This window comes from Narcine bancroftii, chromosome 1 (assembly GCF_036971445.1).
Source record: "Narcine bancroftii isolate sNarBan1 chromosome 1, sNarBan1.hap1, whole genome shotgun sequence".
Taxonomy (NCBI): domain Eukaryota; kingdom Metazoa; phylum Chordata; class Chondrichthyes; order Torpediniformes; family Narcinidae; genus Narcine; species Narcine bancroftii.
Window position 1 is genome coordinate 479,145,323 of NC_091469.1, and position 22,741 is coordinate 479,168,063.

Genomic DNA, 22,741 nt, shown 5'->3' on the forward strand with positions numbered 1-22,741 from the left:
ACAGCAGCATTAATAGTTCTTTATCCGATGCCTCAGCACCCTCAATGTAATTCAGAAAGCATCTCTGCCAGCGGCCGAAGTGTGTGCCAGCTCCAGGATTTCTGGGGTCAAGCTCCAGCCTGTCTGGTCGCAGCACATGGCTAAGCCGCAATCTCTGGTTCCTTAGATAATGTGGGGGCACCCCAGGGGTCATTCCCGGTCTCCACGTGGTCTCTGGGTCTAGGTGTAGCAAGGGTGGACCCTGGGGTACTGGGAGCTGCTGGTAGAGCCTCTGTGGGGTTTGTGTCTGCTGGAGGAGTAACCTGGGTGCATGGGGATGTTGGCTGAGTCTCTGGCTTTGGGACGTTTGCAGCAGGCTTAGGGGGGATCCCAGCGGTAGCATCAGTTCTCCTTGGTACTGGGGAAACTGCTGCTGGGGGAGTGACGGTAGTGGTGTCTGCTTTCCCTGGCTCTGGTGTGGTCGGGAATTCTCCACATACGTGGTGATCGGGAGCACGACTTGTGGAGATCCTTCCCACCCATGCTTGTAGTGACCCCTTTCTGATCGGACTGAGGTTTAGGGTCGGTGGTGCCTGTACTGGCGAACCCACGGGCAGACAGGGCTCTTGGCTGTTTCTTACCTGCCCTATCGTATTTCTGTGGTCTTCCCTGCATTCCACCACGATTCCAGTACAGCGGTCCATCGCCGTCTCTGTCATCAGATGCACGTGCGTGCTGGTTGTCCCTGGATTCCATTCCTCAGGAAGAATCTCCAGGTGGTCAGGAATGCGCGTTGGAGCAGAAGCAGCTTCCATCCTAGTAGCTATGATATTAGTTTATTAAATTGTACTGACAATAACCACACCAGCAGTGCAAGTATAAGACAGCTTTAATAAACTACTATGTACACTAAAAGGTCTTGTCTCTCTGCAAGATGAACCTGGAAGGCTAGACTGTAGCTCTGGACTGCTTTATTTACAAGGTCACCGGGATGACCCCTGGTAACTTAGTGGTATAATTACATATCACCACAATGTGAAACTGTCACTGCTCTTCCTCTGTGGTTTCTGCTGCTCTCCTGTTCTTCAATCACCCATCATTTACCAGCTCCTGCTTCACTCCCCCCCCCCCCAACTCTCCATCCCAACCTCTTTACACTGGTTAGCATGTGGTTCTGGCGGGGATCAGTGTTGGGACCTCTGTTGAATGTGATTGACCTGAATGAAAAAGTGGGTTAGATGGTGTTTAATGTGGTTGTTTGAGGTGTTACATTTTGGAAGGTCAAATATAAGAGGAATGTATAGAGTTAATGGCAGGACATTGATAAACATTGATATGCAGAGGAATCTGGGGTCCAGGTTTATAGATCCTTAAAATGGTCATACAAATAGATAGGCTGGTGGAGAAGGTGTATGGTATTCTTGGCTTCATTGAGTATAGAGTAAGGAAATTATATAAAACATTGGTTAGGCCACATTTAAAATATTGTAGAAGTACACAAAATGTTGAAGGAACACAGTGGGTCGGGCAACATCAATGGAAAGCAAAAGATAGTTGAAGTTTTGAGCCAAAACCCTTCGGTCATGGGCAGATTCCTCACTGCTCAGAGCATTGCATTCAGGGAACTGAGCAAGTAAGGTTCCATTTTTTTCTACCTTCGCTCCATTTGCTTTACTTTTGGGTGTCATCTGTCGTGCATGACTCTTTATTAAAGCTTTAACATACACGGATTGCAGTCACTTGGTTTTTCCAAAATGGTGCCCACCGAAACACGACGTAGAACATAACATGACATCTCGCAGACATGCGCACTCGCCCACAAAATTAATTTGTGCTTACTTTATAATTCTAAGTACAAATTACTTCATACAATGACTGCACATTTTAAAATGACTATAAAGTTCAACTTTAAATCTGTTAACACTTGTGGTCACTACAGTGAATCTTAACTTCAACTAGTAACATTAAACTATAGATACAAAGCAAACAAAATTGAAAATGCACTAAACTGGGAAAACACACAATGTCTTCATATCCCTGCACATAGTCTTTGAGATATGCTGCAGGGTGTTTTTCTCTTGTGGATCTTCACAGAGATGAAGAACACGGTGCAGGAGCATGAACTTGCGATTTTTCTCAACCCTACTGGTTGTGTGTCCGGCCCTCGGCTAGAATCTTGCCTCTGGACAAACACCGATGATGATGTCTCAGCCACAGATAACAGGTTATCCCTGAGGAAATAGCATTGATTTGTGCCAAAGGAAAAATGTCAGGGAGATCATCTGAAATTGGCACTAAAATGGGGTTCTTGATTGCTCTTAACTGGTCAATGTGTTCTTTCCATATCATGTCAACAACTAACTCAGAATATGAACATTGGCATAGTCTCTTGAGAAGCATGCCTCTTATCAATGTTTCTTTACTCTCCCTGTAATCTTGCCCTAATACTTGTTCTCTGATCTCCAAAGATCTTGGCTTACCCGGGGATGTCGACTGTTGAATACAAAGTCCAATGTTTGGTTGCACCTCAGCAAGTCTGGTTCTCAGGTTGCTTCCTAACATCAGTTCTGCAGGTCTGCGTTTTGTAGTTGAGTGCAATGTTGTTCTTCATGATAACAAAAATTCTGTAATCTTGTGGTTCCATGATGCTTTGATGAACTCTTTGCTTCCACCGCACTTAAAGGTCTGAACGAAGCGTTCAGCTTCCCTATTCATACATGTGGATGGTTGTTTTGCAGGAAATTAAGGTCCCTTGTCAGAAACCCGTTCTATGGGTAATCCATGTCGTCGTCTCTCAATTGTCTTTTTAGCTGTTGAACGTATTTGCCATACAATAGACCATTTGGAGTGTGCTTCGAGAATAATCAGAAGGTTTTCACCCATAAATGGACCAGAAAAATGGTTGGGATGGCCATTTCCATGGGTTAGCTTCGGCTTGTAGTGCTTTCAGTTACACTTCTTGACAGATGTGAACATCTCTGAACCGTCTGTTCAATGTCTATGTCGATTGATGGCCACCAGACGTGCACGCGGGCCAGAGCCTTCATCTGGACCACGCCTGGATGATGAGTGTGGAGCTCCTTTAGAATGGCCTCATGCTATTTCTTGGAGATGATCGTTCTTGTACCCCACAGCAGACTACCTTCTTCGATCGAGATTTTGTTCCGAAAGCTTTCAAGTCGGGGGTAATACTGTCAACCTCAGGTCAACCATTCAAGCTAAAGTACAAAATCTTCAATAGTGTGGCCTCTCTTCTTACTTCTTAGCTGTAATGGGAAAATGGTGAAGTTGTTCCTGGTTAATAGCTGTTGCTTCCACCGTCCAATTAATGTTCCCTTCTGGTTGTTCTGGTAGTGGACAGAGATAAGTGTGATAATGCCTTTCTTCGTGCCGAAGATCAAGCTCAATGGTTTATTGTCAGTCACTAAGGTGAATTTTCTACCATGAAGGTATTGATGAAATCGCTTGAGACCAAATATTATGGCCAATCCTTCTTTCTCCAGTTGCGCATACTTCCAGTCACAGGCTGTCAAAAAGCGGCAAGCATATGCAACTGGTTGTTCTCCCTTTTGTGTGATTTGTGACAATATCGCACCTAAGTGTTTGTTTATGGTACCCTCAGGGACTTACAATTGATTGTGGAGCCAGGATGGTTGCAGCTGGCACCGAAGCACCCTGTCCATTGAATCGAGCTAAATTACAATCATTCTTAGATTTGGTTAACCGTTACCGCAAACACGTCCCCAACATGTCAACTCTGTGCAACCCGCTCAACAAATTGCTTAGACAAGACCAGAAATGGTGTTGGAATGCTGAGACCCACAAAGCCTTCAATCGCTTGAAGAAACTGCTGACCTCAAGTAAGAATGCTCTTATTTGCTATGACCCAGACAAGGAAGTGACCCTTTACTGCTCATTTTTATTGATTAATATAGCTACTCCTTTGGCTTTTGAATTATATGATGCTGCCGTTACGTGTCCTATCCAGTCTCTCCTTAATTTCTTGTGTTCCACTTCAGTTAGATGCGTTTCCTGCACGAATGCTATATCAATTTTTTTTCTTTTTTCATTAAATTTAATAGCCTCTTCCTTTTGATTTGGTTATGTATTCCATTAATATTTATAGTCATATAGTTCAACATGGCCATTTCATACTTTGTTTACCTCTCATTTCTGCTTCCTCACCACCACCTTCCCTCCTTATCCATTTCTGTTTACTTTTTTTGAATACACAATAAGACAACACTTCTAAAACATAAAATATTTCCACTATTCCCACATCTAAAATTCCCTTAACCCCAAATGTACCCCCCCTCTCTGAGTTGCCCCATGTCCCTTGCCGGGCAACCACAACTCCCCTCTCTATTTGGATTGCGAACCCGCTTGCAAGCGTCAACTGATTTCGCAGTTACTGTTATTCTCTCCCACTCAACCCCCTCCAGTAAAGACTTTTATCTTAACATATAACAAAGATCAACCTCTTAATTGCCCCCTTACTTCCTTTCTTCCCTTTCTTAGTTCTTACTTATACATTATTTTTTTTCTTTATATGAAGTTTGTCGTCATTCTTGTTTTTGTTACATCTCTCTTTCTGTTTTGCAGGCGTTCTGAAAATTCTCGTGCTTTTTCCGGATCTGAGAACAGTTTCCTTTGCTGCCCCGGGATAACTATTTTAAGCACCGCTGGATATCTTAACATAAATTTATAGCCTTTCTTCCATAGGATCAATTTTGCTGCGTTAAACTCCTTCCTCTTCTTCAGGAGCTCAAAACTTTTGTCTGGGTAGAAAATTTTTTTTTGACCTTTGTATTCCAGTGGCTTTTTGTCTTCTCTCATTTTTTTCATTGCCTTCTCCAATATATTTTCTCTTGTCGTATATCTCAGGAATTTTACTAGAATGGATCTTGGTTTTTGTTGTGGCTGTGGTTTAGGGGCTAGTGTTCTGTGTGCCCTTTCTATTTCCATTCCTTCCTGTGTTTCTGGCATTCCCAGGACCCTGGGGATCCATTCTTTTATAAATTCTTTCATATCTTTGCCTTCTTCATCTTCCTTAAGGCCCTCTATCTTTATATTGTTTCTCCTATTATAATTTTCCATTATATCCATCTTCTGAGCTAACAACTCCTGTGTTTCTTTAACTTTTTTATCAGTTTCTTCCAATTTTCTTTTTAAGTCGTCCACTTCCACTTCTACGGCTGTTTCTCGTTCTTCCACCTTGTCTACTCTTTTCCCTATTTCTGTCATGACCATCTCTAATCTGCTCACTTTTTCTTCTGTACCTTTTATTCTTCTTTTCATTTCATTAAATTCTCCTGTCTGCCATTCTTTTACTGCTTCCATATATTCTTGAAAATTTTGTTAATCTATGTACAGTCCATTCCCTTTATCTTCTATTTCTCTGTGCAGAGCTTGATGTTCTCCTCCTTCTTCTTCTTCTATGTCTGCTCTAGGGTTTGTGTCTTCTTCTTCTCTTCCTTGTATCTGTGTCTCTTCTGACTTTCTTGTTGGGCTGCTTGTCTCAGTTTTTTGGGTATTTTTTTTATGGTGTCTTGATGTTGGTCCTCTTCTTCTGGGCTGGTTATCTGTTGTGTCTCTGATTTCCTTTTTTCATTCTCCTCCCTCCTGCTCCCATTATTTTCTGTATCTTCCCACTGGGAGCCCTGCTGACGGGTCTTTCTCAGCTGTTCAAGCTGTGGAGTTCCACTCCACAGCTGGTCCCCCCTCCCGTCGGTGTTGTCTTTCTCGTACGCGGTTGCGGACCTCTGTTTGGCTCTATGATCTATTTTTGTAGTCCTCCGTTCAGTGGGGTGCGACCCTGCGGGGTTTCCACTGACCTCAGGGTGTGGGCTCCTCTTTCCACGGTGGGCCCCTGCTTCTTCGTACAGGCAAGGCCTTCACCTTTCTCTTCTGGTGTCTTTCCTTTTTCTTTTCTTCCCATTGTTTTTGGCTTTTCTTTCTTTGGTGCCATTTCCTCCACACCTTTATTTTTTATTTGTTGTGGTTTGTGTGTCTGGGGCTTTGCTTTTTCTTTACTCTTTTCCTTCTTTTCTGGAGAGGGCTGGTATTCTCCTACCGGCCACTACTCCATCACATGACTCCTCTTTTATACTTGAATTTCTGATGTTTCTTCCTCCTGTGTCCCTCTTTCTCTCTTGTGTTCTGACTAGGACACTTAGACTTGATGTGTCCCACGTGGTAACATGAATAAACTTGATCTTCATGTAGTAACATTTTTCAGGGCTGTGGTTACTTCTCCCACAGCAGAAGCATTCTTGTTGGTCTATTTTCTTCACTGAGTGATCGCCATGTATGACCACAATGTGATGATTGGCTATTTCGAAGCTCAATGGTGGATTTAACGTCCACAGCTTTTGTGCTCAACAAGCGTTATTGGGCATAGCAGTCAACCAAGCCGATTACCAACAAGGCCTCATCCAAAAAGTTACCAAAAACACATATCTCCAACAACTTAAGCAATTTTGTTAAATATTGGCTCACGATTTTGCCAGTTTTTTGCTTTCTGGTATAGAAGTTGTATCTTTCCGCCTTTAATATGGGCTTTGGGGCAGGTGGTCTTTGACCAGGTCACATAATTCTTTATAAGTCTTGGTATATGGTTTTGCAGGTGTCATTAGAGACTTGATATGACCTTATATTCTGCTCCCCACCTCGTTCAAAAACAATGCTTGTTTCTTGTTGCAAGTGTCAATACCTTTTATATCATGGGCAATCCAATACACGTCAAACCTATCGACGTAATCAGATGAGTCTCTTAATATTCACCAAAACATCCTTCTGCTATTTTCACTACTTAATATTCTTTTTCTTTTTCTTTTCTTTGGCTTGGCTTCACGGACGAAGATTTATGGAGGGGGTAAAAAGTCCACGTCAGCTGCAGGCTCGTTTGTGGCTGACAAGTCCGATGCGGGACAGGCAGACACGGTTGCAGCGGTTGCAGGGGAAAATTGGTTGGTTGGGGTTGGGTGTTGGGTTTTTCCTCCATTGCCTTTTGTCAGTGAGGTGGGCTCTGCGGTCTTCTTCAAAGGAGGTTGCTGCCCGCCAAACTGTGAGGCGCCAAGATGCACGGTTTGAGGCGTTATCAGCCCACTGGCGGTGGTCAATGTGGCAGGCACCAAGAGATTTCTTTAGGCAGTCCTTGTACCTTTTCTTTGGTGCACCTCTGTCACGGTGGCCAGTAGAGAGCTCGCCATATAACACGATCTTGGGAAGGCGATGGTCCTCCATTCTGGAGATGTGACCCATCCAGCGCAGCTGGATCTTCAGTAGCGTGGACTCGATGCTGTCGACCTCTGCCATCTCGAGTACTTCGATGTTAGGGATGAAGTCACTCCAATGAATGTTGAGGATGGAGCGGAGACAACGCTGGTGGAAGTGTTCTAGGAGCCGTAGGTGGTGCCGGTAGAGGACCCATGATTCGGAGCCGAACAGGAGTGTGGGTATGACAACTTAATATTCACTTGCAAGGTAAATCCGTTATCCAAGTACAGTTCACTTTTACTTGTTTGTTGTTTTTGTCGCAAATTTTCAATGCTGACATACACATGCAGTTACTGCTCGATGATGTCCCGGCTGATGTTTACACAACAAAATTCCTACCTAGTAGGAATATGTCTGAGATTGTTTGATCTCAGAAGCTAAACAGGCTCAGGACTGGTCAGTACCTGGAGGGGAGACCGCGCTGTAGGTGTCTGTGAGGGGCACTGGACGAAGTGGCAACTGTCTGTCTGGCTTACGGTAGACAAAAGTTAAAGAATTTCATGTACGTTACATTCTAAATGTAGTATTATGTGACAATAATGGAACCTTTACCTTTACCTCCAGTGTCCTCTTTCAGCAAAATCCTGTGGATTCCATCATCCAGAATGTAGACTTGTCCATTTTAATCCTCATTGCCAGTTCTGTCTTGTATACCACTTTATTAAAGCTTTAACAAACATAGATTGCAGTCACTTCGTTTTTCCAAGATGGCGCCCACCGAAACTCGAGGTAGAACTTAACGTGACATGACGCAGACATGTGCGTTTGCATAACATCATCCACCACACGGTTTTCTTTCTATAAAGCTGTTGCCCGTCAGACCATATATGAGGGAAGTAGAGCAATTATACCTTATTAATTCATGCAAATTAATTAATTAGGCAATAGATTTTTGTAACTAAACACTCTTGGGTTTAATTTTCTCTAGCAATGCAACAGTTAAATTATTTGACGGAAAATCACTTTGTTCCTTTAACACAACATTTAAGCTGCCCTGTTTATTTTAATTGGTTTAATGACTTTGTTAAAAGAGCACCAAACAAATTTTACACAAGTGCATTAATCAATGTATTTTGCCAGAAGAAATTAAGCCCCTGGGAAAGATATCCTGATCGTTGGTCATTTTTACACACTGACTTATTGCCATGCTGTAAATGCAGTCAAGGCATCAAGGCTGTTTTGGGCAAGTTAATTACCATACATTAGCATGGATAATGTGCTTCATTTGCACTTGTTGAGGTGTTAAGTATGAATAATTCCAACTCATTTCTGGCTTTTTAAGATGTTTTACCATTAGTGATAAGTTAAAAAGCTGTATTTCAGAAAGTTCAGTGTTGCCAGCTGGCCTACGAGTGTTTGAACCTTTTATAGGAATATAGCAGAAGTACCGGTAGATTTATCTGTTAAAAGGGAACAGATTATTCTTTCAATTTCAAATGAATTTGTTCAGGCGCAAAGAGACCTTTTTTCTCAACATTTCAGGTGATTTTCAAAGTGTTTTTTTTAAGGTGGGTTTCACTTTCTGCTTTATCTATGTGGGTGTACATACCGTAGAACTGTTTAAACAGGAGAGTCATCTCCTGACTCTGCTCTGCAGTCATGTAACAATATTTAGTATTGCAGACAAACTAGGACATTGTCTACCAGTTTAAATCTCAAGACGCAAATAGTGTAAGTGTACAGCCTACAAAGTTGGTTGTTTTTCCAGACTCTTTTGTGTAGTCTTCCAAAGGCGCTATTTGCCTTTGCGAGTCTGTTGTCTATCTCATTGTCGATCCTTGCATCTGATGATATGGTGCAGCCGAGATAGGTAAACTGGTTGACCTCACAAAGATAAGCGTATACAGAGCCGTTGTCATACCCACACTCCTGTTCGGCTCCGAATCATGGGTCCTCTACCGGCATCACCTATGGCTCCAAGAACGCTTCCACCAGCGTTGTCTCCGCTCCATCCTCAACATCCATTGGAGCGCTTTCATCCCTAACGTCGAAGTACTCGAGATGGCAGAGGTCGACAGCATCGAGTCCACGCTGCTGAAGATCCAGCTGCGCTGGGTGGGTCACGTCTCCAGAATGGAGGACCATCGCCTTCCCAAGATCGTGTTATATGGCGAGCTCTCTACTGGCCACCGTGACAGAGGTGCACCAAAGAAAAGGTACAAGGACTGCCTAAAGAAATCTCTTGGTGCCTGCCACATTGACCACCGCCAGTGGGCTGATATCGCCTCAAACCGTGCATCTTGGCGCCTCACAGTTTGGCGGGCAGCAACCTCCTTTGAAGAAGACCGCAGAGCCCACCTCACTGACAAAAGGCAAAGGAGGAAAAACCCAACACCCAACCCCAACCAACCATTTTTCCCCTGCAGCCGCTGCAACCGTGTCTGCCTGTCCCGCATCGGACTTGTCAGCCACAAACGAGCCTGCAGCTGACGTGGACTTTTACCCCCTCCATAAATCTTCGTCCGCGAATCCAAGCCAAAGAAGAAGAAAGAAGAAGACAGCCTACAAATGAACCACTCAAGTCCATCTCAGATAGTAGTATTTTACATGCAACTTAGAACGCTTCATCATTTTCCCTCATGGCTGTCCTTCCGTACATCATCTCTTTCTAGTTCCCTTTTTTTGAGTACAGATTAGGATGCATTGTTATATTTCTTTTTTTTTCAATTTCTAACGTGTTTCTACTTTTAATTCCATTTTGGAGGATTTCTATGCCTTTTTGATAGATTAATTTCCATCCTTTCTTAAATAAAGCAAATGAAGGAAAGTCATCTACCAGTTTCATGCCTTCCTTTTAAGGGATTCTTCCCAAGGAGTCGGATGAGACTTTTGCATGCTATCAGATATTCTTATCTAACTTCTACAGATGCATGGTGGAAGGTGTACTGGATGGTTGCATCACAACCTGATTTGAGAAATTGATTGCCCACGAAGGCAGAGAGAGGGTTGCAGAAGACACTAAATAAAGCAGCCAGTCACTGGCTCCAACCTCCCATCCATTGCAGACATTTACACTTTTACACAGCTGCTGAGAAGTGGGAAATTTGCACAAATTTCTCTCGACGCATGCTGTGTAAAAAGGTCGGGATGGGGCTAATTTCCATCCCGACATTTTCCCTGCAGGAGCCCTGGATATTTTTATGGGCTGCCTGCAGTCTAAATTGAATTGCAGGCGCTCCGCAAAAATGGGCTAATGAATACGGCATTCCTGGTTATGCACGATGACGCATTTAGCTTGCAACCTGGGAATTTTAAATCTGCAGCAAGCCAAGAAGACATTCAACTTACATCACACAAAGGACCACGATGTCAGTGTCGAAACATTGGACGGCTCCCGAGATCCGTGAGCTACTCCACATACACGCTATTTTCCTCTTCTTGCTGGGAGGCTTTTCTGGACGCAGGTTAATGATGTCATTGATGACATCGACGTAGTGACACGATGCATCGGTCATACGTTGCACATCTGGGCCAACGTTGACCCATGCCCACCCTCCGACAATCACTGCAACAGAGAAAATCAGTGTAAACGTGCTTCCTGTGTGAACGGTCACTCCTGAGTTGAGTATGCAAATTTATTATGGGAAATTAACGTCACTTGTGTGTAAAAACCATATTTGTGATGTGCTGCCTCAAGAAGGCAGACAACATGATGAAGGATTCCATCACTCTGGTCTCAGAACAGAACATTACAGCACACTACAGGCCCTTCAGCCCTCGATGTTGTGCGATTGATAGAAACCTACTCAAAAAACTAAACATTCCCTTCGTCTATTTTTCTTGTATCCATGTGCTGGTGTAAGAGTCTTTTAAAAGTCCCTATTGTACCACCCCTGGCAAAGCATTCCAAGCACCAACTACTCTGTGTAAAAAAAACTTAGACTTGATATCTCCCCTAAACTTTCCTCCCATCACCTTATACAGATATCCTCTCGTGTTTGCTACTCTTGCCCTGGGAAAAAGGTGCTGGCTGTCCAATCTGTTTATGACTCTCATACTCTATTCAGTCACTTTTCATCCTTCTTCAAGCCAAAGAGAAAATCCCTAGCTCTGTTAACCTTGCCTCATAAGGCATGTTCTCCAGTCCAAGATTTATCTTCGTAAATCTCCTTTGCACCCTCTCCATAGCTTCCACACCCTTCCTGAAATGAGTTGACAATATTCCAAGTGTGGTCTCACCAGAATTTTATTGAGCTGAAAATTTACCTCTCAGCTCTTGAACTCAATCCCCCACTAATGGAGGCCAGCATACCATAAGCCTTTTTAACCACCCAAACAACTTGCGCGGACACCTAGTCTTGAAAGTCAACCAATTGACTATAACTTCACCTTCATGATAATAGTTATAAACAAACTCATCTCTAAACTCCTGGACCTAAGTCTCAGCAACCCTCTCTGCAAAAGGGTCCTTGTCTTCCCGACCTGCAGACCCCAATCAGTGAGGATTGGCAACAGCACCATCTCTGGGATCATCCCTTAACAATTGTGCAAATGCAAGGCTGCAACTCAACCCTTAACTATATTCCGTGCACACACTCTAGTGTCCACCAAATACTGCTCTCATTCCATTTACAAGTTTCCAGGTTACACTACTGTACCAGAGAGTGGATAGGTGGGGTCATGGGGAAAGCAGATAAGATAGTAGTGTTCAAGAGGCTTTTAGATAGACACATGAAGAAGGAGGGATTGAGATGTATGAACCATATGGAGACAGAAGAGATTTAGGTTAATTTGGCATCTTGTTCAGGACAGGCATTGTGGGCCGACGGGACTGTTCTTGTACTGTTGATATACAATATATCAAAGTCATTTTTCTCCCCCCTGTTAATCAATTCATTTAATTCTGGGCTTCAGGGAAATGCAAAACATCTTTTGTCATGGTTTGTATCCTTCAGAAGAACAAATGACAAGAGGTTTTGCTGTTGTTTGGTTAAAATGTAGACGTAGGTGTCGGTTGTGGGACGACAGAATTCCCGACGATCTCGTCGCACCTGTTTCCTCCGAACTGCTGCTGCTCAACATTCCCGGTTTCTTGCCCATTCATGAAGAATGAAAAGACAACTTTCAGGTTATTATCCTGTTGGATAAAGTAGCTGAATGTGCTTTGAAAGCATGCGTTTTGCGAAATAGAATACATAGGTTAATCCTGTGACATTACATTCCTTGGATGTGTGAGCAGAGGGCTGGAGCTACAGGAGGACTAGCCGACTAATTTGAAATGACAGGGACCTTTAGTATGACATTTTCTGGCTTAATATCAAAGCTGATTATTTTAAAATATAATTTCTGCATAATTATTCTTCATCAGTAACGAGCCAACTTGTGTGGTCAAAGGAGTGATATTAATTTAGCAACTAAACTTCAAATTAGGGTGCAACAATTTTATTTCTTCTTTATGATGTTACCCTCTTGACTAAAATTCTGTTCACTAACTAACGTCCCCTCCATTAGCTTCATCTGTATGTACAGCTTAGGAAAGTTGTCACTATATTAGAGGCTTGTTGCGCCCCAGTCACTTCCCTCCTTTTGTCAGGCAGAAGAGACAGAGCCAAAGAACACTTCAGCACTGAAACAGGCCCTTTGGCCCATCTAGGCTGTGTCAAAATATTATTCTGCCTAGTCCCACTGACCTGCACCCAGTCCATAGCTCTCCATACCCCTCCCAACCATATACCCATCCAAATTTTTTTTATTGTTAAAATTGAGCCTGCAGATCTCCAGATTCAAGGTCAGTTTCTTTCCTGCTGTTATCAATGAACCCCTCATTGGTAAAAGATGATGCCTCTGCACTGTTTAATTGTACTATATCTCCATATCCTGCACCTTTCCCCTAATAACTCTGCACTTTTGTTTCACTATTCCACTTCCTGCCGTACTGACTTTCCTGGACAGCATGCAAAACGTTTTGCTATATCTTGGCACACCTGACAAGAAGCAAGTCAACTTCATGTTCAAAGTTTTCTAACAAATCTGTCATTTTACGATGTCTCTAGTTTACTAGAAAGCAGTGCTGTATTCCATCTGATGATGGCACTCTCACGATCCTGTTTGACGAGGAGTTCCAGGATTTTGACACAGCAACAATAAAGGTTTTTCCAGGATAATGTTTAACTTCCAGGAGAACTTGGCTTGCCCCTAGGAGATGAACGGTGATGATAAAAAGTTGATTTTGTAATTGGCTGCCTGTGATCAGCGCTTGGACCTTTGGTTGTTCATAGCATACGTGAATAATTTAGATGTGGATGTGGAAGGCATGATCAATAAGTTTACCAAGGGAGTACTGAGTCTCAGAGGGACTTTAGTGTTCAAGTCCAAAGAAATTTGAAGGTGGTGGCATAGGTGTGAAATAGTGGCCTTTATAAGTTAGCATATTGAATATAGTAGCGGGGGAGGGGTTAGATTCCAACTTTATAAAAGATTGGTCGGGCTTCAACTGGAAGGATGAGATTTTACAGAGAATATTCATCAGGATGGTACCTGATATGGAGCGACTAGGTCTATTTTCCCTGGAGCAGAACAGGTTAAGAGAGGATATGATTGAGAGAAATAAAATTATGAGGGACATGGAAAGGGTAGACTGCAGGATTCTTATCCATATCAAAGGTGGATAAAAATAGAAGATATAGATTTGGGATAAAGGGTAAGATCTTTAGAGGGGGATCCTTTTTTCACCAAGAGAGTGGACAGTACATTAAATTTAAATTTTATTTACAACATGATAAAAGCCGATTCTGGCCGTTTAAACCTGTGCTGCCCATTTACACCCAAATTAACCTTCAACTCTCTACATTCTGGTGGGGGGGGGGGGGAGAGAGAAACTACACAGACACGGGGAGAATGTCCAAACTCCTTACAGACCGTGTGGGATTCGAACCCAAGTTATTGGCGCTGTAATAGGATCTTGCTAATGGCTATCCTAACTGTGCCGGCCACCTGGAATACACTGCCCGAGATTATGGCAGAAGCATTTAAGAAGTGTCTGGATGAGTACTTGAATCGCATAAGCAGAGAAGGCAGTGTTGGAAGATGGGGTTCATACAGTTGGCTGCCCGCTAGTCAGCATGGATATGATGGGCCAAGTAGCCTGCTTCAATGCTGTATAACTTTTATGATCTTAATTTTTTCCCAGGCATCTACCAGTGTCAAAAGGCCTTCATCTCCCAGTGCCATGCACACTATAACAACTGCAGCCACAATATGTGGGTGGATAGGAGAAGTGGATAATTATGACAGTAATCTCCCAAACAAGTGGATGAATAGCTTTATCTATCATAGTTTTTGTTTCATTCATTGATGATGGTCATTGCTGGCAAAGCTAGCATTTCTCTGCCCGTTCTGAATTGCAGCTAAATTGAGGACTTGTTTAAGAGTCAAGCAGATGGATGGCTCTGATGTTCAATCCAAAGCAGACTGTATAATGATAGAATTCAGTTCCGTTAGCTCTTCACGGAAAGAAAACTGCCACCTCCATGCAGTCGAGGCTTAATGTCCTCTGAAATATCCCTGTGTCTTCAAATGGCAGGGCATTCAGGAATGGACAGTAGTGGCATTGTTTAGATTCTGAGAACCAATCAGGAGAACGTGAACCAGTCCTCATCAAGGCGTCATCAGTCGAGAGGGTTTAGAACTTCAAATTCCTGGGTGTCAGCATCTCTGAGGATCTGTCCTGGAACCTGCATGTTGATGCAATCAGGAAGAAGGCTCGCCAGTGGCTAGACTTGATAAGAAGTTTGAGGAGATTCGGTACGTCACCAAAGACTCTCAAAAACATCTATAGGTGTACCATGGAGAGCATTCGGACTGGTTACATCACTGTGCAGTACAGAGGAGCCAATGCATGGGACAAAAAAAAACTCTATAGACAGTCGCTAACTTGGTAGGCAACATCATGATAATGTGGAGAACAGGATCAGCAAGTTTTCTGATGACACAGTCGTTGTAGCTTTCAAAGCTCATAGAGGGATCTGGACCAACTGGGAGAATGAGCCAAAAAATGGCAGATAGATTTTAATGCAGACAAGTGTGAGGTGATGCATTTTGGAAGGGCAAACTAGGACATCTACAAGAGGCGGTGCCTTAAGCAAGCAGCCTCTATTCTCAAGAACCCCCACCACCCAGGTCATACCCTCTTCACTCTGCTACCATCAGTAAAAAGGTACAGGAGCTCGAGGACGAACACCCAGCAGCAGAAGGACAGCTTCTTCCCCTCTGCCATCAGATTTATAAATAAAGCATAAACACTTCCTCATTTTTCTTTTTCTTGCACTATTTTTACTTATTTTGTAACATGGTTTATATAAATATTTGCACTTTAATGCTGCAGCGAAACAATGAATCTTGTGACATGTTCATGACAATAAATTCCTATTCTAACGCTGAAATAAAGTTTAAAGATTGACTCTGCAGATATTAATATCCCCAGTAAAGCTAATCCATGCAATCAAGATATCGTGCCAATAAACTACTACTTCCTGCCAGCAATTTTGCAGTGTGTGATAACAACAGGTTAACGCAAGCTGCTCCACACTCATGACGATGGGCTAATGCAGCAGCTTATTGTACTGCCAGCGGTACATTCCAGGCCGTGGCTGCAGAGTAATTTCGTTTTTCCCATAGGTTTTGTTAAATCTTTCATTAATACCTATTTCAGTTATTAGGCATGATGAAAAAATGAATCCATGTATCATATATTTCAAGAGATTAATCTTAAACCATACAGATTTGCTAGCAAGGGAATGATTCACGCATCAGACTGTGACAGCCTCACTCTCTCATCATTCCTCTTTCTACAGGCTGTACATTGAGGATGTGTGTCACTGAAAGTCAGTTACGGATAATTGTTTCTATAATCTTTTGCTAATTTGGCCTGCGACTTTTGAATAAAAAATTATTTTGTGCAAATATGGTCTGCTTCATGATATGATATTTCATCAGTTAATTTATTTCTTGGATATAAACATATATATTATATATATATATGAATGTCTGAAGTAGACCAACTCTGTGATTTATTCAGAGTTTTGTTAAAAATCCTAATTAGTTTTTTTAACAATTTATTTATGTACCAATCAGTGCAGCTTAGAAAGAGCATTCTCTTGCTAAATATTAGTTAATTGGTCCTCTAGCACAAGTGTGCTACAGCACATTTAAGGGGGGCACAGACTGAATATTTTTTAATGTTTTTTGTGTAGTTGCCTGTTGACTGTTTCACAGGGAAACTTTGAGCCGAGTCCTCAGGGGGCCATAGCTGCTCTAGAATGTAGCTATGATAACTTTGCAATACATAAAAGAGCTGGAGAAACTCAAAGGTCACACAGCATCTAGAGGATGTAAAAGGTAACCAGCGTTTCTGGATTCTGGTAACTTTGCTGCTTTCCCTCCATAAAAAAAAGTGGCACCTCTTGACCATCCACAGAAGCAGGTGCACTCTGGCATTTTCAGGTACGTAGCCAGCACAAGCTCTGCAAAATATTCCACCCCTGCCAATAGCTCCATTGAACAATCCAAGGACCAAGAGTAGGGAAGGCAGATTCAACATGGTGGGAAATAAAATAGAAGAAAGATTTTCATGTTTTGAGTGGCTGTGATTTCGACTCATTGCTGACTAAGTTTGATGGAAACAGAATCAATGATCTGGTCTGGAGCTGCCTGTTAAAGAGGTTGGCACCAAACAAGTCATGCCCCTCATGTTCTAATAATGATTTCATCCAATGTACAATACATATCTTTTGAAGAGCAAAATGGTGTGAAAAGAATCCAGTGTCATGTACAGATTTTCCTTTCATTGTTTTCTTGATTGTTTTTGTTCCAGATATATTGTCCAATTGTAGCACGATACCAGGAGCTAGAGAAGTTGGTGCGGAACAGATCCTGAGAAGTACTGATCTGCATGCACCTGGGAAATTTCCAACATGGATGCCTTTCAATCTGTCGTGCCTGTACTCATCGTTTTAAAGGATTCTCCAATTTAAGAGCAGAAATTCCTCTTTCACCCTGAAAGTTGGTCCACAGTGAATATTCAATCACATTTTATACATTAAAATTGAATCTGATTTCAAAATACAGGTAGTATTTTCCAATTCTGCATGAAATAATTTCTCATAGAGGTGTATACACAGCAACAGGGCTTTGGCCCAATTTGTCTTCCTGAGCTCAATCCATTTTCCTGCATTCAGCCCATATCTCTTTAAACATTTTCTAACCTATCTAAAAGTTATTTGTGCCCACCTCTACTATTTCCTCTGGCAACTGGTTCCACATACCCATAATCAGGTTGTGTAGAAAGGTTGCCCCTTTGGTATTTTTTAAGTCTCTTCCCTCTCACCTTAAACAATGCTGTCCAGTTTTAGATTTCCCAACCCTGAGAAGAAATCTGAATGTTTACTTCTGTAGCCTTCATTATATAATACAAATGTGAAATAGTCATTTAAGACCTCGACCATCTCCACATATAGTCAAACAGGTTCATCCCAAAGTGGATTTCTCTCTCCCTAGTTGCCCCTAATATACTTGTAGAATCTCTTAGGATTCTCCCTGACCTTCTCCTGACCTCTTTCTGTTCTTCTAATTTCCCTCTTGAGTACTCCTATATCTCTTGCCCTCCTCATGGGATTTGCTTTATCTCTGGTTGCTTTATACCTGAAATATAGCTCCATTTTTCTTGCCTAGAGCCTCACCCAGGGTTCTGCAATCTTTCCAGACTTTCCCATCAATCTTGCAGGTACATAACATCTCTCTGTCTCACCTTTAAACCCCCCCCCCCCCCCCAACTTGCCAGGAGTCCCTTCACCTTTAAATGGACCACACCAAGCAATCTTTGCAAAATTGCTTTGCTGCAATTTAGGATTTTGACTTGTAGATAAGACCTATCTTTTTTTCTGTAACTATTTAAAAACAAATAGACTAATAGTTCCTTTTGCCCCGCCTCATTTCCCAATAGGAGATCCAATGCTATGTCTTCTCCTATAGGATCATCTTCATGTTGCCTGAGAAAACTTTCCTAGACACACTTTAATGAAATTATTTATAGTTATTACAGCATCCAACCGCAGAATGTTCAGACTACACTGAAATTCCATGTAGCTTTTCACTTCCTTATATTTTCCTGCAGTCTTCTGTGCCAAGTCTAAATGCATTGGCATTATAATGTTATAATAAACAGTAAAAATATCCAGCTGTTACATATAGCTAAGAATGGTGTAACTAATTAACACATAGGTCGATGCCAGGAATGACTCATAGAATGTATTAGGCCATATGGCCTGTTTTAGAGCTGTATATTTCTGACTTAATTCTTCATAATAGTTCTTGTGCAGTTTCATTCATCGCACCATTTCAGTATTAAAACCATCCCCCATCCTCCCAAAACCACACATTGCTAACCAGAATTTGAATTTGTTGCAAGGAAATGTGGGTTCCACCATTCAACTGTTGGGATTTCAGCAGGAGGTTGGTTGGAGGAATTACTGGGAATATTTCAGGGCCTTGTGGTTTATATATTGTTTGGGTTTTAGCACTGGAAGATTGCCAGAGACGAAGCGATTATTTCCAGTCTTGGGAACAATTAAATCTGACTGAAAGATGTTGATGCTCTAGGTCAAAGACCCTGCATTAGAACTAGAACAGAGAAAAATGAGGTAGTTTTAAATTGCAAGAAGGCGGGTTGGGGGCGGGGGGAGGTGGTGGTTGTGGGAGGTAAGGATGGGACAAAAGGTGTTTCTGTGATAAATTTAATGAACTGATTAGATTTATAGACCAACACAGAAGTCTTTATAAATCCAAGTTATAAATTACTATGCACGTTGAAATCAACTTTATTACTTGTTATGTACGCAAATTATAACGGGGGAACAATGAGAGATGCTCTTACAGAACCCCTTATGAAGAAAGAAGCCAGAATCTCTTCAGGGTAGGCATCCCTCAAAGGGATTTTGCAGTGGAGCAGCATGAAGGAAATGTGTAAATTTTTTTACCTTCGATATCGATGCATTACTTCCTAGTTCAGTGAACAACCATTGACAAATGCCTTCGGAATGAATACCAATTTTTTGCAATATTGCTGTGGTTTCACAGTGCATTTTCTAAATCCTTCGCTACATTTAATTGCTGTATATATGAATATGTTGCTATAATAGTATCACCTCTGTGAATGATCACCTACATTAATCTGCTGAAGGTGTATTAGGATGAATTGCCACATGCTTTAATACACGGATATGTTCTCATTATATTAAATCATCATATACATTTCCATGATGAAGCTTCAAGACTCCCTTATAGTCGTGCAATAATACGGAACATGCAATATTAGAACCATAGAATGCTACAGCACAGAAAACAGGCCATTCAGCCCCTCTAGTCTGTACTGACCATCATCTCTCTAGTCCCACTGACCCGCTCCCATTGCATTACACTCTAGGCCTCTCTCATCCATGTATCTATCCAATTTTATTCTTAAAATTCAAGATCGAGCCCACATTCACCACACCAGTTGGAAGCTCATTCCATACTTCCACCATCTTATGAGTGAAGGCTTTCCCCTTATGTTCCCCCTAAACCTCTTCCCCTTCATCTTAAAACTATGACCTCTCGTATTTATCTCCCCCAATCTAAACAAAAAAAAGCCTATTCGCATCCACTCTGTCTATACCTCTCATAATCTTGTAAACCTGTGTCAAATCTCCCATCATTCTTCTTTGCTCCAAGGAATAAAGTCCTAACATATTTAATCTTTCCCTGTAACTCAACTCCTGAAGACCCAGCAACATCCCCGTAAATCTTCCCTGCACTCTTTCAATCTTATTGATATCCTTCCTGTAGTTAAGCACCCAGAATTGCACACAATATTCCAAATTTGGCCTCACCAACTTCAACATAACATTCCCAACTCCTATACTTAACACATTGATTTATAAAGATACCAAAAGCTTTCTTTACAACCCTGTCCACATGCGACGCCTCCTTCAGGGAATAATGTACAGGTACATAATCCTTTATCTGGACATCTAAAATCCGGAAAGCTCCAAAATCTGGCAAGTGGGGACCAGGGAGCGGGAGAGGTGGCCGAGGGGCTAGCGGTCGGGGGAGGCGGCTGGGGGAGACTGCCTGACAGCCAAGGGACCAGCGGTCGGGGGTGACGTTCAGGTGGCCGAGGGACCAGCGGTCGGGGGAGACGACCGAGGGACCGGCGGTCAGGGGAGATGGCCGGGCGACTGGAAGGGGGTGGGCTTTCCGAAATCTGGAAAAATCCAAAATTCGGAACACACTGTCCCCCAAGGGTTCCGGATAAAGAATCGTGTATCTGTATTTGAATTCCAAGATGTCTTTGCTACTCCGCACTCCTCAGTGCCCTATCATTTGCTATACATCTCCTACCCTGGTTTGCCCTTCCAAAATGCATCACCTCACACTTGTCTGCATTAAAATCTATCTGCCATTTTTTGGCTCATTCTCCCAGTTGGTCCAGATCCCTCTGCGAGCTTTGAAAGCCTTCCTCGCTGTCCACAACGACTCCAATCTTTGTGTCATCAGAAAACTTGCTGATCCTGTTCTCCACATTATCATCCAGATCATTAATTTATGCAACAAACAACAATGGTCCCAGCTCCGATCCCTGAGGCACACCACCAGTCTGAGAAGCAATCCTCCACGACTACCCTCTGTTTCTCCCACAAAGCCAATTTTGAATCCCGTTTACAGCCTTTCCATGGATACCTAGTGTCATAACCTTCTGAACTAACCTCCAATGTGGGACCTTGTCAAAGGCTGTGCTAAAGTCCACAAAATTACCTTCTGCTTGCCATAAGGCAGACATAGAGTCACCATGATTGTCGCCCGTCTCCCCTTACAGTACGAGAGAAAGAAAGAGACACTGAGTGTCCGTAGGTTCGCCTCTAGGGCTTCCGCAACCTCTGCAACTGCACAGACACCTGTTTGATCATTGGTAATCCAAGCTCCAAGTTCAAACCTATGACATGACCAGGAAGTCTTCAGTACCCAAGGCCCTTTGGGAACCCTTCTTTCCCTCAGCAGCCTCTCGAATCCTGCCTCCGATACCTGTTTCCCATAAGCCAGTCTCCAGCAGCCCCGCATCCTGTGAAGGTCCCCGACCGCAAATCGTCTACAGCCTGTCTAGGTCCCTCAGCTCCTCACTGGTCTGCGGTCATGGTCACTGTTCTGCAGCATCATCTCCTCTGCTTCTCCTTCTCAGTGGGGTGGGGAGGGGTGGTGGTTAAGAATGGGGAGAAGCCAGTCCATCAATAGTTTCACCTTCTTGCATGCCCCACAGAGCCCAGTTTCAGGACTTCTCCACCATAGACCTCAAGTTGGTGTTCCACCAGATCCCAATCCCCCCCAGAAGACCATCCATACATGGCATTCAAGGCCAATGGCCACCTCTACCATTTTGTGCGGATCCTATTCGGCCTCACAAGTGGATTGTCAGTGTTCCAAAGGGAAATGGACTGCATGGTGGATGACAATAAATTAAAAGCCACATATCCCTATTTGGATAATGTCACCATCTATGGCCATACCCAAGAGGAACACAGTGAGAACCTGCAAAAGTTTCTGGCCACCCCAGAAGCCTGAACTTAACATACAATCAGAAGAAGCGTGTGTTCAGTTCCGCGTGGTTGGCAATACTGGGTATTTGGTTAAACATGCTGTCATTGCCCTAACCCCGAGTGCATGCGCCCCCCCGCTGGAACTCCCAGTACCCCAAGGTTTTAAAAAGGTGTCTGGGATTCTTCTCATACTCTGCCCAGTGGATCCCCAATTATGCGGACAAAGCCCAGCCTCTGGTAAAAAAACAACCACCTTTCCTCCTTCGGCAGAGGCCTGTGAGGTATTCGAGGGCAGCATGGGGGAGATTGCCAAAGCAGCCATGCACACCATTGATAAATCCATTCCTTTCTAACTTTGCCGTGGCCACCATGCTGAACCAAGCTGGCAAGGGCATGGCATTCTTTTTCTGAACCTTCCAGGCCCATGAACTCCAGCGCTCAGACATTAGGAAGGAGGTACAGACTATAGTGGAGACGGTGCACCACTGGAGACACTTTTTGGCTGGCAGACCTTTCACCCTGCTGGTGGACCAGAGAGCTGTTGTTTTCATGTTTAACAATAAACAGCGGGGATAAATCAAAAATGACAAGATCATGAAGTGGAGAATTGAACTGTCCACTTTCAATTACGAGATCTTGCATCAGCCAGAGAAGCTCAATGAGCCATCCTATGCTCTGTCTAGGGGATCCTGTGCCAGAGCACAAGCAAATCGCCTCCAAGCCCTCCACAATAGCCTGAGGAACCCAGAGATCACCTGGCTCCACCACTTCGTGAGGGCCCGCAACTTCCTCTATTCAGTGGAGGAGATCAAGGAGTTGACCTGTCACTGCTCAGAGTGCAAGCCGCACTTCTACCGGCCGGTGGGAGCTCAGCTGATCAAGGCCACTCGCCCCTTTAAAGGGCTCAGTATGGACTACAA

The 22,741-nt window shown here is 43.1% G+C and overlaps 1 protein-coding gene across 5 annotated transcripts in view; it reads left to right on the forward strand.

Annotated features, from left to right (window-relative positions):
* Positions 1 to 17,317, forward strand: part of xylb (xylulokinase homolog (H. influenzae)) — a 255,464-nt gene extending 238,147 nt beyond the window's left edge. For 4 of the 5 annotated variants that reach the window (XM_069914852.1, XM_069914856.1, XM_069914855.1 and 1 more), the window contains one exon: positions 17,069 to 17,156. Coding sequence is in view for 1 of the 5 variants with exons in the window: in XM_069914853.1 (XP_069770954.1) it covers positions 17,069 to 17,131 (63 nt within the window). In the remaining 4 variants the exon portion in view is untranslated. Of the gene's footprint in view, positions 1 to 17,068 lie in introns of all 5 variants that reach the window. The other variant, XM_069914853.1, reaches the window with a different exon arrangement.
* Positions 17,318 to 22,741: the final 5,424 nt, after the last annotated feature.